The sequence below is a fragment of the Diceros bicornis genome, chromosome X (assembly GCF_020826845.1).
Source record: "Diceros bicornis minor isolate mBicDic1 chromosome X, mDicBic1.mat.cur, whole genome shotgun sequence".
Taxonomy (NCBI): Eukaryota; Metazoa; Chordata; class Mammalia; order Perissodactyla; family Rhinocerotidae; genus Diceros; species Diceros bicornis.
Window position 1 is genome coordinate 109,980,326 of NC_080781.1, and position 18,159 is coordinate 109,998,484.

The 18,159-nt window shown below is 45.0% G+C and overlaps 2 protein-coding genes across 2 annotated transcripts in view; one reads left to right on the forward strand and one right to left on the reverse strand.

The window, feature by feature from the left end:
- The window catches only part of LOC131401366 (A-kinase anchor protein 17B-like), a 143,127-nt gene that overhangs the window by 116,709 nt on the left and 8,259 nt on the right, over positions 1–18,159 (reverse strand). The gene's annotated exons all lie outside the window — the stretch shown is intronic.
- SLC25A43 (solute carrier family 25 member 43) overlaps positions 5,088–18,159 on the forward strand; it is a 37,812-nt gene continuing 24,740 nt past the window's right edge. Inside the window, exons 1-3 of the mRNA XM_058536590.1 lie at positions 5,088–5,401; positions 11,747–11,988; positions 15,109–15,281. Coding sequence (XP_058392573.1) covers positions 5,127–5,401; positions 11,747–11,988; positions 15,109–15,281 — 690 coding nt within the window. The 5' untranslated portion in view covers positions 5,088–5,126. The remainder of the gene's footprint in view (positions 5,402–11,746; positions 11,989–15,108; positions 15,282–18,159) is intronic.

The following is an 18,159-nucleotide window of genomic DNA, read 5'->3' on the forward strand; positions in this document are numbered from 1 at the left end:
ATACGTATTCCCAGCATAGTTCCCGATATAAAGTATTCAATAAATATTTGTGAAATGAATAAATTAGAGAGTGAATGAATGAATGAATGAAAAGCCTCATACATTTTGATATGAAACCTTCCTGCTTCAAACATCATCAAAAATTTTGAAGCAGAATGGAAGGACATTCAAGCATTGCCTAATGTTAAGTACAGCGTGCCAAGGGATAAAAATGCGTAAGCTGTGGAAGCCACACTTTATAGTGTCGTATTTAACTCCAAAGGTTAGAGCTGCTGAAGTCATTGTTGACACACTTGCCAAAACGGCTGCTAAATGATGATTGGGAAGAAAGCAAGTATCTATATCAAATATCACAGTTCACCTTAGAATTACAGATGTGCTGGAAATTTAAAATGGCAAATATCCAAAGGAGAACAGATTGGTGGTTACCAGAGGGGAACAGGGTGGGGGGAGGGTGAAAGGGGTAAAGGGGCACATATGTATGGTGACAGATGGAAACTAGACTATTGGTGGGGAACACGATGCAGTCTATACAGAAAATGAAATATAGTGATGTACGCCTGAAATTTACACAATGTTATAAGCCGCTATGACCTCAATAAAAAATAAAATAATTTAAAAATATAAAGTTTATTGAAAAACAACAAAATAATGGCAAATATCCAATTTCCAACAAGGCTAATATTATTCACTGTGCATTGATGAATCCACCAATCTTACAAATTTGGCTAATCTTTTGCTATTATCATATATGACCTAAATAAATACTTTCATGAAGACGTTATGTTCTGCTAATCTCTTTCAACTTGTAGAACTGAAGAAGAGATTTCTTTCCTTCCTTCTTTCTTTCCTTCTATCTCTTCTCCCTTCTTTCTTTCCTTTCTTCCTTCTATCCTTCCTTCATTCATCTAACTAATGATCACTAAGCACTATGTACCAGCCAGTGTTCCAGGAACAGGAGACACAGCTATGAACAGAGACAAGATCCCTTTCCTCAGGGATCTTACATTCTGGTAGGTGGAAACAGATAATAAACCAAGAAAAGAAAAATAGCAGATAGGGATAAATGCTATACAGAGAATTGAAATGGGGCGATATGGTAGAGGGAATGGGGGCTCTGTAGATTGGGTGGTTAGGCCAGCCCTCTGAGAGGAGATAACATTTCAGTTGAGCTCTGAACGACAAGAAGGAACCAGCTCTGCAAATATCTGAGGAAAGAACTTTCCAAGCAGAAGGAGCAGCTAGAGCAGTGGTTCTCGAAAGGAATGGCACTGCTTCCTAGGAGGCATTTTGGAAACTGGAGGAGGGGGTTGCCACAATGATTGGGGGACTCTACTAGCATTTAATGGGCAAGAGCCAGGGATGCCACACATCTGCAATGCACAAGACTGCCCCACTTCCTTCACGGCTTTCCAAGATCCCACCAGACATCCGCGTAGGTGGAAAAGCTGTTTATGATTATCAGAGTCGAGAACTTAACTCTGCTTTACTCAGAAAGACAAAACATTTTTTGCACAGTGTTTATGTACACGGAATTTCCCAGGAATGTAAGTACCATGTAAATAGAAGGCAGATTGTATTTTGTTTCACTCAGAACCTCACCAAGAGTTATTCATCATTTCAAAACCAACACCTCCCCAATGGCAAGGCCATGTCACAGAAAATACTGCCCCTAATGGGATGCTTCAGAGAAAATCGATGATGGAGGAGAGATTGTTTTTAATTGATAATACACATCCATGGTAAAGAGAAAAGAGGGGGAAAGCAAACAGTACAAAAGAGCACATAGTCAAAAGTCAACCCCCTTCCACCAGTTTTTTGGATATTCTTCCAGAGGAATTATCTCATTTTTGTTTAAAGGCAAGTCTGGCAGGCAGGAAGGAAGGGAGGGAGGGAGGGAGGAAAGAAGGAAAGAAGGAAGGGAGGGAGAGAGGGAAGAAGGGAGGGAGGAAGAAAGCAAGGGAGAGAGAGAAAAGAAAAAACTCATATAAATGAATATTTGTTTGAGCATGAAAAAAAATGCAAGGAAGGATGCACGCCCACACACCAAGCTCTTAATGTTGGTGACCTCAGAGCACGAGCAGGGGGACTTAATTTCCTTTAATACACTTCTGCACTCTTTGTCTTGGTACAACGGGTATATGGTACTTTTGTAATTCACAAAATTCCATAAGGTTAAAGAATAAAAGACAAATTAAGAGAGCAGGAATCAACCAACATTGATATAAAGATAGCAAGATAAACTATAATCTGAGAAACATCAGCAAGTTCAACTAAGGTAATGGACTGAGAGAAGACTGCACTTAGTGAGAAGACAAACTAAAAATGAGAGTTGGAGAATTACAAACTGTTAGCATCTCCCCGGACCCGACTAGGGTGACAGGAGGCTGCCTACTGGCTCGAATCAGCTAGTCACCTTTCTCCTTATGGTACAACACTACTTCTAAGATTTTTTTTTACTGATTGCCTCTTTCCTTTTATTTTTTTAGTTATCATACAGGTATTTTTAACATAGAACCCCAGTTTCACATCATGTGCCTTTTCCAAAGTTGGAGATCCTTAACCTGCTGTCAAGTCACAATTTAAACACAGGACACTCTCAAGAATTGATTTATGTTTAAGATGAATATACAGCACGTTCCCAACGCTTAGCAAATGCATGAGACTCTGGCTGAGTAAGATATTAACATATGTTATGTTAGCAGATTATCATGAAAAGACAGAAGGCAGCAAATACATATTTTGCTGTTACTCATTTTACTCTTTGATGTACCTGCATTGAAAAAATATACATTTTTATTTTCTAGGTTAAAATAGACCGTCAGCTCACCATCTCTCCTGGCCCACTGCTATGGAGACTAAAATGGCTCTTCTCGCCTCTGGCTCACTTGAACATCTTATTCGTGCTGAAGACAAAAAGAAGGGCAGCACTAAAGAAAAGTGTATACCTGGTTCCCAAGGTGGGTGCAGCTGAAGCTCTCACAGAAGTGGCCTTAAAACAAAAGGAAAACAGCACAACTCAGTTGAGCCAATCTCCACACAACGGGGTTATTGCTTCAACCGTTCCGTTCCCAGGCAGAGCTCCCTGAAGCGGCTTTAGGATCCAGTGCTGCTGTCCAACAAGAGTGCTTTAGGACAGAACTGGCACCTGGAGGTTTCCTTATTGTAGTCCCCAAGTTCCAGTTCAAGGCCTCTTAAAGTTCAGTGTCCTCTGGTCTTCACAGTCACAAACCTACTTTCTCCAACCTCCCACAGCCGTGAAATTAGCTGGCAGCAAGAGAGGAGGATTCACAAAACAGGAAAAATAAGCATTCCCCAATCGTTGAGAGCAGAGCCAGGCTTCTGCAACTAGAACAAGTCCTCTCAATCTAAACCCTGCAGTGCCATTTAGAAAAGCTTCCTTGATCATCCTGTGTGTTAGTAAATGTAGAAAAGAACTATAGAAGCCTGAAAGCAACCGTGTACCTGGGATGTCTTATAGTGACAGACTGCTGACTGCCCCTTTCATTTCATTATTATTATTGATGTGGCTTTTTAAAAAGAGAGACAGGGAGAAATCTGAAATATTTTATCGTATCAAATTCCTTCTTGGATTCTGGCCAAGTCACTCTTCTTTGCCTCTATTGTCCCCTTAGCTGAAAATGTCCCTACTCGAGTTATACTCTGCAGTCATAGTGGATGTGTAGTGTAGCTGTCAATGGATGTTGGCATAAAACTGACCTAGATTTGAATCCTGACTGCCTGGTAGTAGCTAAGTGACCTTGAGCAAGTCAATATTTCTGTCTTGGTTTCCTCCTCTATAAAATAATATCTAATCATAGCTAACACATATATAGTGCTTTCCTGTATCATTGTTCATTTATCCTTACAACAACTCCCAGAGGAAGAAACTATACATTAAGCAACTGAGGCACAGAGAGGTTGAATGACTTCCCCAAGGTCACACAGCTTGGTAAGCTACAGAGCCAAGATTCTAAAGCAGGTTCCAGAGCCCAGGCTCTAACCACCACACCTACAACCTCTCCAAATAATGAGGACATACCTACTAAGGGCTGTTTTGAGGATTAAATGAGATAATGTCTGTAAAGCCCAGTACTTACAATTGTTTGATAGGTAGCTGCTGTTTATGTCATAGAAGGTTTTCCCCTTTGCACTGGGAAATCGGCAAGGCTTTTCCTTGGGGCAGTGATAAATAAATGACAAGCAATAGGATATATTGGAGTATATGAGGAAGCAATTTTGGTTAAAACTAATTCGGTCAGCCTGATCTTGTTTCTCCAAAAGGGCCTGACGTGGCCTATTGAGCATGCATTGTACATCTGCTTTAAACATTTACTGCGTCCCAAAGACAAGAAAGATGCCCTTAAAGATAGGGATGTAACTTCCCCCCATAACGGCATTTCTTTAAGGATAAGCATCTCTTCCTGAGAACTAACGATTAGTTACCCACCAGCTGCGCTCACCTTGTGACCACTGACCTGCTGTGCCAGCTAAGCATCTCCTGACAATTGTAAATGTGACATTCCCATCATATGTGATGTATGCTCTTTGCTCCAAGGTGGTATATAACCACTCTTGTACACCCCACTTCTTTGGTGCCCTGCCTTCCTTGGGGAGGGAAGGCCCTGGGCTAGTCCTCAGATCTAGCTCACAATAAACTCGCCCCAATTTTTATTTATAGATTAATTATGGATTATTTGCGTCGACAGCAGGAAAAAAAACAGGTTGGAGGGAAGAGGAGAGGCAAGCGGAGGAAGGGGGCGAGGTGGCAGGTGGAAAGGGAGAAAAGAGGTAAACAGGAAGAGAGGCAGAGGCAGCGCCGACTGCTTGGGAAACAAGAAGTCTAGCTGGCTAGGCCTTGGGACAACGCAGGGACTCTTTCTCAACTTCAAACAGAAACTTGCCAACTGCAGAGCAGACAAGAGATCGGCCAGGCCTCAGTGCCCGGGGCGGCCTCCTCAACCCCACCCCCGGCCCCGAGGCCGCCCAGGGCGGGGACCGGCTTCCCGTCCGGGCCGCGGGGCCGCCCTGCGCCGGGCGGGGCCTGGCCCGCCCCCTCCGCCGGTCGCCCGGGAGCCCCAGGCCCGAGGCACGCGGTCTCCGGGCCCGGGCTCGGGCGGGCCGCGATGGTGACTTGGCGGCGGGACGGCCGGCTGACGGGCGGCCAGCGGTTGCTGTGCGCGGGGCTGGCGGGGGCGCTGAGTCTCAGCCTCACGGCGCCGCTGGAGCTCGCCACCGTGCTGGCCCAGGTCGGCGCCGCGCGGGGCCGCGCCCGGGGGCCGTGGGCCGCGGGGCTCCGGGTGTGGCGGGCCGAGGGGCCCCGCGCCCTGTGGAAGGGGAACGCGGTGGCGTGCCTGCGCCTCGTCCCCTGCAGCGCCGTGCAGCTCGCCGCCTACCGCAAGTAAGAGCCGGGCGCCGCGGGCGGGCGGGCGGGGCCCGGGAGCCGGGAGGCCGGCGCGGCGGGGCTGCGGGGGGTCCGCGGGGTCCCGCGGCCCGACGCCGCCCTGGCGCCCGCGGTCGGGGCCCTGCCGTGGGCCCCAGCCCCCCTCCGGATCGCGTGGGAGCCCCTCAGGGCAGTTTGGCCCAAAGGCAACATCCACGGCCCCCAAAGCGCAGTCTCCATGTTTTTTCACTTTGTCTCGGGATTCCTGCCCTGCTAAGTGCAGTTACGGGGGGCGCAGCCCTGGCCCAGAGAGGGGTTGGCCTCGGGGTTGGACGAGCGAGGAGATGGAATGGGGCAGAAGGAGATTTGGGGGGAAGGAGTGAAGATATCTCCAGAGAGATGGCTCCTAACCATTCCCACCGGCCACCAACTTGGAAAATTTTGATTTGCCTGGCTCAGGAGAGAGCCTTTTGAAGGTGTGATTATGCAAGTGTGTCTATGTGACTGAAACCCCCAGAAGAAAGTGCTTGGTAGGGGGTTGAGGGCCCAATGCATTGCCACAAAAAGGCCACAGATTCCCCCCCACCCCACCCCATCTAAGTGAAGCTTGCCTTTAGGGTCCAACAGACGCTGCAGCTTCAAGCCCCCCCCCCCAAGCTGCAAACCGTCCCGTCTGCCTATTGACTCACCCTACCCTTGCTGCCCACTGGCCTCATTCTTTGGGCTTTTTTCATTTTCTTCCACAACAACACTTGCTTCTCAGGAAAAGATCTAAAGATGTAAATGCTGGATGAGTCTTAAAGCTTTCTCAGAGCTCAGAAATATCTGCATTTTAACTGAAAACAAAGCCTAAAAGAATGAAATGGTAGTGATGGAATTTCAGGAAGAGGTGTTTCTATATTCGAGAGGATGGTCCCTGTGTTCCTCATTCGGTGGGCACAGTGCCAACGCTGAAGAATGGCCTTAGCTCTGAACTAGTCAAACAGCCCCGTCTTGACCACCTATCTAGTTCAGCCTTGGAGGCTAACAAAGGATTTTGCCTTTGGCTCTGGGAGGCCAGAGCTGGAAGGCTCACCTGGTGGCTGACAGGCCAGATATAATCATCCTTATTACTGAGTCCTCTAGACCAGGCCGCAGTTCACCTATACCTGGCATAGAGTTACCTTCTCTTCCTCTGGAGAGGGCAGGTAGTGAGATCTGGGGCATTTCTGTCAAGGCTCTCTTCCCTCCCCAGCCTCGCCTTGCCCTCAGCAGCATCAGGCCTGCAGTCTGTAAACAGTTCTCCTCTGCATTTTAATGACTCAATTTCTCCTCGCTTCACTCTATTCTTCACCAAGTGGTGTGGAAATCTTCCTCTGGATTGTGTACCAAGGGGAGGGAGGCAGAACTTCAAAGGCTAGTTTAAGTATTGTGGCTTGCTAACCACCTTGTATATATACATCACTGGATTTTTTTGACAGCTTTATTGAGATATCATTGACATATAAAAATTGTATATATTTAAGGTGTACAACCTGATGTTTTGAAATGATCACTGCAATCAAGCTAATTACCATATCCATCCCCTCTACATAGTTATCATTTTGTGTGTGTGTGTGTGTACATGATTGGATTTTTACAACTCCTGCCTCCTGGCCTGTAAGGTCCACAGTGCAGGAAGTATTATGCCCATTTTACAGATGCAGAATTGGGCTCACACTGCCCACACCACTCATCAGTGACAGAGCTGAGCTCCACCCCCTGGCCTTCTGACTCCAAATCCCATACTCTATGACGTCACACTGCCTTTCTCTCTGCATTCATTTGACATTAATTTAGTGAGGCTTCATTAAGTACCCACTGTATGCATGATGCTGGGGACGATGCAAGGATGAAAGGGGCATGGTCCGTGTGCCCCAAGAGCTTACAGAGTAATAGAAGAATAAGACTAGTGTGTCCATAGCGTGTGATTGCCATGGATAAAGTGCTATAGAAATTCACACTTCTGATGAGGGATGAGGAGGAAAAGGTGTGAAGACTTCACAGAGGAGGAAAGCCATGGAATTTGGTCTTGGGAGAATGAGTAGGAGTTTGTTGGGCAAAGATGGGGAGAAAGATATTGCAGGTTAATGTCATGAGCAAAGGCACAGAGGTGGGAAGGCATGCAGCTTGACTGCAACATAAGGTATGTCTACAGCAGTATGGGAAATATAGCCAGAAAAGCAGGTTTGAATGAGATCTTGGAGGGCCAGGTTAAGGAGTTTGAACTTGACTTAGTATGTAAGGGTAGCTGTGGGAGATTTGGGGAAGTGCTGTGATTAAAGCAATTTGACAGGAATTATTGGTGGTGGCAGGGTACGCCGACTAGAGAGGAGGAAGACGGGGGTGGCAGGACCAGTTAGGAACCTGTTGCACTAGTCCATGCGGCAGCTGAGGGCACCTGAAATAGGCTGGCAACAGTGGGAGTGGAGAAGAGAGGCTGTGTGGAAGAGGAAGAACAGATAGTTACACAGGCTGGGTTTGTTAATAATTTTTTCCTGCAAGATTATTTTCTTTCTGGAAACTAATAGGAAGTATTTCAGTCAATGGCTAGGCATAGAAAGCAAAGTGGTTGATTAATCGTGGTGCCATCCTTTCTACATAAAGATGATACCTTTGGTCCATCATTATACTGATTCATCTCTACTCTTTCCTGACCATGAATTTGCAAAACAGTTGGCTGGAGGTAATGGTCCAGCCTACGATCATGGGTTTGAACAAAGCATACACATCCAGAATGTTCAGGGAATGGAGTGGTTACATGACTTGTCCACAAACACAATTAATGGCAGAGCTAGAGGTTGAAAGCAGGTCTTCTGGCTCCTTAGTCCAGGGCTCTGCCCACCATTGCATAGCTGAAATGCCTGTGTACTTGGATTTACAGTCAAAAGAGTCCGCTCAGTAGAGTTATTAGGAGCTAGGGTCTTGTAAAAACAAACAATCCGTAACACCATGGATGGCTTTCAAATGCATCAAATAGTAGACCCTCACCCACCTTTACTCCACGACTGCTTGTCTAGCTGTATAAACATTGGTTTGGGTCCCTGCAGCTCTGAGAGTGTTCATAACCAACACCATTTCCTTATTGTGTAACCACTTCATGAGCTTGTGTTTGGCTGCTGACATGTTCGGTTGAAGTGTTGGCAGTTCTAATTACGTATATCCAGAGTGTGTGTAATATCCGTGTGGCTGAAAGGAAGGGGTTACTGCTGTTCACCATTTTATCCGGTGTGGCTGGAGAAAGCTTTTGTGCATGTGGGGGTGGGAGGAAGAGCAGAAATGGGAATACTGCTGCCCCAGCCAATCAGACAAGAACTTTAGATGTGGGGACCAGAATGACATCATTCATGGCCTATCAGCGTTGCCTGCCTTGACTGTGATTCTAAGGGGAAGGATTGGTGGTCCTTACCTCTGTATCAGATGGTAAGAGTCTGAGAAGAAAAGACTTCTTTTGGTTCTTTTTAATTTTGTATATTTGATAGTAAGACCCTATTTTATAAAACAATCTGATATAAGACAGAGTTCCTCTTCCTAGTTCATCGAGTCATTCATTCAGTGAACCAACGGCCTACTTCCTCTCCTGTTGCCCTTCCAGTCATTTCTTTGGCAGGACTGTGGAACTCTCATGATCTAAGCTGAGTGCTAGCACAGTGTCTGGCACATTGTAGATGTTCAGTGAATAGGTAATAAATTAATTAATGCCCTGGAAGTGGCCAAGTGGGATGGGGAATGAGTGAAGCAATGAGAATGAATGGTGTTTCTTTTGGCACTTCAAACTCCACCTTCTAGGTTGTTCCAGCTTGCTGTAGACCAACCCTCCAGGCAAGCATTTCCACCTCCTCTGTCTCCCCTGCCCCTCCTAAGGTTCCCCTCCAACTTGACTAGCCAAGGGAGAGAGGAGGGAGGAACAAGGAAGTGTGCAGGCAGTGAAACTGAGGCAAATGGCCCGTTGGTGAATGCCGGCTTTAGTTACCTGCATCTTTAAAAGGTAGCTGGTTAACTCAAATGACTGTTTCAGTTGGTGCAGTTAAGGGAGGTTGAAAAACTAAAGTCAAGACTTTCCTACAGCTGGAAGATGTTTTAAATCAATGAGAGTTTACTCGGGAGCAAAGGAGCTGTCCTAGAACCCCTTAAATGCTTTCGTCTGAACACCTACTCGTCTTATTTATCACGCAGAGGCCCCTGGCCTGCTGCCAAACTGAAGGAGCAGAAGACACACCTCTTCACTGGTGGTTTGTGAAGCCGAAGAACTGGAGATGCTCTCATTTTTAAAAAGATGCTATACTTTTATTTTAACCTAGCTCTGTTCACTTTCCTTTTATTCAAACCCTTGCTATCCCTCTCCCTCTCTCCCTACCCCACTCTCTGGCAGAAAATATTATTATTTTTCCTTGTTTCCAAGCCCTTTTTGATTTTTCCCTTATCAGCAAGAAGAAATAAAATTCCTTTGCTTCCTGGCCAGGGAATGGGTACAGTGTAAAAGTCCCCTCGTAATGATTTCTGCCGAGAGAGGCCCTCATGATGGGATGCACTGCTTCCAAAAAGAGGAGTGGTAACAGAGTGGCCTTCTATTTTCCATTTGGAAAAGTCCACCCAAAGCCATTTTTGACTAAATTATAAAACTGCAGAGAAACACAAAGAATAGTCTAGCAAACACTCATATACCCATCATCCAGAATTGACAGCATGAAAGATAGTAGTATAAAAGATACTTCAAGTATCTTTTGTGTGTGTGTGTGTGTGTGTGTGAGAAAGATTAACCCTGAGCTAACATCTGATGCCAATCCTCCTCCTTTTGCTGAGGAAGATTGGCCCTGGGCTAACACCCATGCCCATCTTTCTCTACTTTATTTGGGACGCCGCCACAGCATGGCTTGACAAGCGGTGCATCGGTGACCGCCCAGGATCCAAACCTGCGAACTCCAGGCTTCCAAAGGGGAGTGCGCACACTTAACCGCTACACCACTGGGCCGGCCCCTCGAGTATCTTTTTTGTTTTTTTTTGTGAGGAGGACTAGCCCTGAGCTAACATCCTATGCCAATCCTCCCCTTTTTTCTTGAGGAAGAGTGGCCCTGGGCTAACATCCGTACCCATCTTCCTCTACTTTTTATATGGGGCGCCACCACAGCATGGCTTAACAAGTAGTGCACTGGTGCACGCCTGGGATCAGAACCTGTGAACCCCGGGCTGCCGAAGCGGAGCGCAGCACTTAACTGCTTGCACCACTGGGCCGGCCCCTCAAGTATCTTTTTTTAATACAAGAAATAAAATATTACAGGTAAAGCTGAAGTCCTCTTCAGTCTCATTCCCAGTCCCATCCCCTCTCCACCTTCCTGAAGGTCTATTTTACACTTTTTAATACCTATCTGTATCTATCCATGAATAATATGGGGTATGGTTTTGTAGATGTGTTTCTTAATTTAAATAGATGGTTATTATACACTATAGGTCACTCTGCAACTCACTTTTTTCACCCAACTTTATGCTTTTATGATTTATCCATGTTAATACATAGTTCTAAGCTCATTCATTTTAGCTATAGTAACCATTGTATGACTGCACTACAATTTATCCATTCCCCTACCAATGGACATTTAGGTTGTTCGACTTTTTCACACTTATAAACAATGCTGTATGTGTCTTCACATGTACAATGTCCCTGTCCAAGATGGAATTGCTGGGGCAAAGTAGGCATTCTTTAATTTTACTAGATACTGCCAAGTGGCCATACCAATTTACACTTCTACCAGCAGTGGTGAGAGTTCCCCCCATGTCCTCACCATCACCTGACATTATCAGACTTTTTAATCTTTGCCAATCTGCTGGGTGAGAAATGGTATCTTGTTATTGTTTTTATTTTATTTCCTGACAACTAGTGGGACGGTGCATCTTCTCTTATAATCATTAAGCCAGTATATATTTAAAACTCGATTACTGGGGATGCTCAAAGTCATCATTTCAAGCAATTTCATTTCTTTTAAGTTTCAACAGAACCAAAGGAGCACATTTCAGTTCAGTATTTACACATAGTTCTGTTCATTTATACGCCACAGGCAAGCCAGAGTTGACAGTTATGCAGATAAAAGGGGAAAATGCTTAAAATGAAGGGGGAAGGACTTAGGGTAGATGAAAATAAGAGCGTTGGGCATCTCTTCCTTATAGCTAACTAGAATTGTATAAATATAGTAGAAATGAATGTGTTATTCATTAATCCTTATAGATGAGTATAGTTATTTTCACTTTGTAAAGCTTTTGCAAATCCTGGAAAGTGTTGCAAGTAGTATAGAGCACTCTAGCACAATCCATGGCTGATTCCCTTGGGCTTTTCCCCCTATTTTCTCCCAGGTTTGTTGTGCTGTTCACAGATGACCTGGGTCATATTTCCCAGTGGAGTTCCATCATGGCTGGGAGTCTCGCAGGCATGGTTTCCACCATTGTGACATATCCTACAGACCTCATCAAAACCCGATTGATTGTGCAGAATATGCTGGAACCATCTTACAGGGGGATCCTCCACGCTTTTTCTACTGTTTATCAACAGGAAGGGTTCCTGGCCCTTTATCGAGGGGTTTCCCTTACTGTTTTAGGTAAGATGGAACTTTTCACCTTGTCCAAGAAAAGGCTGCATTCTTTGACATATATGAATGTATTGTATACCTTTGTTTGTAACTAATTAAGTCTGTTTTACAGTCAAAGTCAGAGTCATATGGATTCAATCCATATAGAGTCAGTTAGCTGCATTCTATTCCATAGCCATGCACCTCACTCCTAACTTTGGCCTGTCACATCCCAGGGAGGGGAGTAGGACAGAGAGTGGAGGTGGCTCAGCACAAACCCATAGGAAGACAATCCCACACACTCCCCATCTGACTGTGGGAAGGAGTCTCAGTGTGCATGCATATGCTCATGAGCACCGCCAGGGTAGCAACTGTGTCTTCTGTGGTCTTTGTAACCTTTGCCAGGGCTACACACACACAGGTCACCTGTGACCCCCAGTTGCCAAATCCAGTAGACTTTCGCTCTTTATCTGACCTTTGTTACAGCATTTGATGAGATTGATCACCCTTTCTTCTGGAACCTTGGCTTCTATGACCCCACCGTCTCCTGGAGGCCTTTCCCACCTCTCTTTCTTATCTGACTCATCTGGTTCATCTGACACTGCCAGCCCCCTACATATCGCTATTCCCCAGGCTCCTTCTTTAGCTTTCTTCTCACCCTCCACACCCTCCCTAGGTGGCCTCATCTAAGCTAGTGGCTTGAACAAGCATCATTATACTCTGATACTCCCAATCTCATCTCTATAACAACAACGACTAATAGTGGTGCTTACTAAGTGCCAGGCACTGTGCTAAATGCTTTGCATAGTTTCTCATTTAAGCCTCATTTTACAGATGAGGAAATAGGTGCTTACGCAAGCTAAGTGACTTGCCCAAGTTCATATAGATAGAAAGTGAAAGAACCTAGCAGTGTAACCCCAGAGCCCTGTCTCTTAACCACTGACTGCTGCCAATTCCCAGTGGCAGTACGAGTACCTACTATGGGACACCTTCACCTGACGCTCCCATGGTGCATCAAACTCAGGACTAAACTTGATGTCCTCAGTCTCACACCTGCTTTCATCCTGTGTTCCCTGATGAATGAGAGCGCCTTCCTCTCACCCAGTGGCCCAAGCCAGAAGAATCCTCGACTCCCTTCAACGCCTCCTCTCACGCCACTTTTGCTTCAGTCACCAAGTGCTGTCTATTTGACCCCTTAACTCTCAAGTCTGTCCCCTTCTCCATCTGCATCTCTTCTGCCTCATGCTCTCATCATCTTTCCCACAGACACTTACAAAAGGCCCCTCCTTGGTCCCAGTCTTGGGTCTCTGCTGCTCCAGTCCACCCTGTGCACTGCTGCCAGGGTGTGGTGATCTTTCTAAATGCAGGTTGATTATTTCACCATCCCCATTCCACGGCCCGCCCTAAAAGCCTTCACTGACTCCTGAGCTACAGGGAAAAGCCCCAATTCCTTATGACATACCAGATCCTTCAGACCTAGCCCCAGCCAGCCCATCCTACCTCACCTCCTACCATGCCTCCACCTGCATTCATGCTCCAGCCATTCAGAAATACCTGCATTTCCTGGAAATACCACTCCCTTTGTACATGTTGTTCCCTCTGCCTGGACTGCCTGTCCACTCTCTCAATGTCTGATGAACTCCTACTCATTCCTCAAGACCCAGTTGAAAAGTTCTCTCTTCTGTGAAGTCCTTCCTGATTCCCCCAGGCAAAATTAATCCCTCCAATCCTTGTGTGCCTAAAGCACTTTGTATAGCCCCCATTATGGCATATGTCAGCTGTCTCCTCCATTAGATGGTGAGCATCTCCGGGAATTAGCCTACTCTTTGTATTCCTGGCACCTGGCATAGGGCCCAGCATATAGCATGAGCCCCACAAATGTTTTCTGAGTGAAGGTTAATGAGAGGTTGGTGCATCATTTTTACCGTGTTTTTTAAATAAATATTATATTTTTCTAAAGATGAGCAACTCCACTTGTATTATCTCCTCTTCTAAATCTCATTTTGAGGGGGAAATTCACTCCCTCTGTGAACTTAAGGTGGCTCCCAAAGTTTCTGGAAGTTTATGCAAGTACCACCTACTGCACTACTTGCTCGCCATCTTTTCTCGGAAAGGTGAGGATGCCGCACAGTGCAGGGTGCCCGCTGGGCCCTGATGTAGCCATGTCATTCCCAAAGGCAAGATCTAGTAACCTCCCTCACCACTACAGTCTCACTTTCCAGTTTTCACAGAATGTTTCCTTCTCAGCTAGAGATCAGTCCCTCGTAGCCTCCAAAACTTGATGAAGTGCCGCCCACTAACTTATTTTTTGTGTGTGTGAGGAACATCAGCCCTGAGCTAACATCCATGCTAATCCTCCTCTTTTTGCTGAGGAAGACCGGCCCTGAGCTAACATCTATTGCCAATCCTCCTCCCTTTTTTCCCCAAAGCCCCAGTAGATAGTTGTATGTCATAGTTGCACATCCTTCTAATTGCTGCATGTGGGACGCGGCCTCAGCATGGCCAGACGAGCGGTGCGTCGGTGCGCGCCTGGATCCGAACCCGGGCCGCCAGTAGCAGAGCGCGCGCACTTAACTGCTAAGCCATGGAGCTGGCCCCCACTAACTTATTTTTTATGGGAGTGATTTTTTCCAACATTTTATTTTTTTACATTTCGAACACCCAGAAAACTTCAAAGAATTGGAAACATCCATGTACATGGTATAGCATCTAGAAGCTACAATTAACATTTTCCTTTATCACATATCTATCCATCCCTCTGGCCATTCATCGGTCCATCTTATATATTTTTTGATGATTTCCATGTAAGTTGCAAACATCAATACACTTTATCCGTCAACCCTTCAACACGTGTATCATTAACAGAGTTCAATATTTGTTTACGGTTCTTTTTAAAGTAAAATTTACGTACAGTAAAGTGCATAAAGCTTTAGGGAACCATTTGCTGCATTTTGACAAGTGACACAACCCCTATCAAAATCTAGCACATTATCATCACCCAGGAGACTTCCTTCCTGCTCCTTCAATTGGAGTGATGTTAACAAGCCCAGAGCCAGCCCTGTTTACTTTCCTGGATTCCCCAGATGCATTGATGTTCTCAAGCCAGTGTTTCCTGAGCCATCAGCAGCCTTTCCCGGCCTTGTTTTGCAGGTGCTCTCCCGTTCTCTGCTGGCTCCCTTCTAGTGTACATGAACCTGGAGAAAATCTGGAATGGACCCCGAGATCGGTTCTCTCTCCTCCAGAACTTTGCCAATGTCTGCCTGGCCGCTGCCGTGACCCAGACCCTCTCTTTTCCCTTCGACACGGTGAAGAGAAAGATGCAGGTGAGGAGTTATGTTGGAGGTAGTGTCGGGGTGGGGGGGATGCCTCGAAGTGTTTGTAGTGGGTAACAACAGCAGAGAACAGCGACCCTGAGTGATGCCAGGTTTCCAAGGAGCTTGTGACTGCTCACACAAATACTATGCAAACCCCTACTCCATGGCATTTCTGCTGCTAACCTCCGGGCTATGCGCTCAAGCATAAGCCACCTCCCGTCCCCATACTCTGCTGTTCTGAGTCTTTTCTGAAGGCTCCAGACGAGGCCCATTTTTCTTTCCTCTCTTCCTCATAGCTGCCACCACCCGTTATGTCAATGCAGCCTCCTAACCTTCCCTCTCTCTGCAGCTCCCACAGCGAGGACACGGCACTTTTTTGCTTTCATAGCCACTCCTTATGTCAGTGAAACAGACTGGGAAGAATCAAAATAAGCCAGGAACTATCGATAACAATGGTCCCGTAGTCCCTGACTCCCTTGCTAAGGAAGTGACTGCATTTGAAATGGGTCGGTGTCATAGTGGGATTGGCCCTGCCTTTTCCTAATTGTCACCTGGGAAAACTCACATTTTCTCCACAGACCACAGAGGCAAAAAAGCCTGCTATCAGAGGTCCCAAAGTCAGTAATTGGCTTAACCTAGAATCAGCCAATTTTGATCAAAGAAAAATCAGAGTGGTCTAAGTAAGATTGGGGTTACAGGCCGGTCGGCACAGTGGGGCAGGCTCCGAATCAACCAGGGCTGAGGCTTCACATCTGCCCATGGTCCTGCTCACTCTCCACTAGCCTCCCTTAACACTCCCCTCCCCAGGCTTGCCTGCCTCCCAGCCTCTTCTGGGCAAATCTTGATTATACAACTGATATATTCCTGAAGAGCTGCTTGGATATTAATTTGGGGTCAGTTGAATCCAATTTTAAGTGATCAGTCTCAGCTGAGTTTGTTTTTCTGCATGTCTCTAACTTGTCCCTCTGCTGCTCAGTGGCCCCCAGCTTCCTCTCTGTGGCTTTCTTGGCTGGGCTGGGCCTCACTTACATCAGCACTAAAAATCGTGAAAGTACAGTCTGGCCCTCCGTATCTGTGGGTTCAGCAGCCGGGGGTTCTGCATCCGGGGATTCAGCCAACCATGGACCAAAAGGCCTATGATGGTTGCATCTGTAATGAACTTGTACAGACTTTTTTTTCGTGTCATTATTCCATAAATAATACAGTATAACAACTATTTACATAGCATTACATTGTATTAGGTATTATAAGTAATCTAGAGATGATTTAAAGTATACGGGAGGATGTGCTCAGGTTATATGCAAATACTATGCCATTTTATTTATATAATAAATAACTTGAGCATCTGCGGATTTTGGTATCCCCGGGGGTCCTGGAACCCATCCCCCATGGATACCGAGGGGCAACTGTACTTACCTCAACCTATGAAGAAAAGCTGCCTTCAGAATAATACACATCACGATCACACCCAATTCTACGGCTCCAATCTATCAAACTTTTCACTGTCTGGGTTGTGTTCCTTTCCTGTCCTTTGTCCAAACAAATAAATAATTGTCACATTATTGTAATTGTAATGTAGATGCCAGTTTAGAGCCTGCTTAGTGCATGCTTATTTATAAAAACCATTATTCCTAATTCTGAAAAGTAATGCATATACACTTAAAAATGGTTAAAATGGACAATTTTATGTTATATGTGTTTTACAACAATAAAACAGTAATGCACAGATTGTAGAAAATTTGGGAAATACAAAAAAGTACGAAAAATATAATGACCTATAAACCCAACACCTATAATGATTACTAGTTTTACTCCTCTGTATGTTCATATGTGTATGCATATATGTAGACATGTGCATAAATACAAATATATATAACATGTATATGGAAGGTTATTTTTTACAAAATTGCATTCCTATTGTGTACAAAAATTATTATCCTGCTTTTTTCACTTATTATATAATGGATACTGCCCCAGGCCATCAAGTATTGAGAACATCTTTTTTAATTATCACATAATATTCTACCAGCTGGATGTGCCATAAATATTTTTTTTTTAAAACAACAAAGATTTATTCTTTCAAAGTTCTGGAGGCTAGAAGTTTACTCTCAAGGTGTCGAGGTGTCGGCAGGGCCATGCCCCTTTCGAAGGCTCTAGGGGAGGCTCCTTCCTTGTCTCTTTCAGCTTCTGGCAGCATCACTTCAGTCTCTGCCTCCATTGTGCCATAAATAACTTCTCAGTCTTTGAATATTTAGGCTGTTTCTAATTCTTCGGTAATGATAACATTGCAGTCAAAACTCTGGTATTTTTTACATCTGTGATGACACCCTTCGGCTACATTCTTAGAAATCGACTTACACGTTGCAAGATAAAAATAGTTCTAAGGCTCTTAGTGAAGTTTGCACCCTAGAAAGGTTGTAAGTTTACACTTGCACCAGCAGTGAGAGTGGTTCAGCTCCTCAACTCTCATCGTTAATTACTGTCACTTTTTAAATCCTTGTGAACCTAATAGCTGACAAGTGCTATCACATTGCTTTAATTTGAATTTCATTGATTATAAGCAAATTGCACGTTTTTCATATATCAGTTGGTCCTTTGTGTTTCCTTGTAAATTTTCTATTTATGCCCATTGCCTATTTTTCTGGGATATTCAACTTTTTCTACGGATCAGTAAGAAGTCTTTATATGTTGAAGATATTAACCCTCTGTCGTACATTGCATATATTTTTCCTAGTTTGACATTTGGCTTCTAGTGCTGTTTATGTGTTGTTGTTTTTATTGTACATATTTTTTAAATTTTCTGCAGTTATATCTATTACTAATTTTTTGTTTCTAGCTTTGCTTTTTCTGGTGTAAAAGACCTACCCCATCCCACAATCGTATGACT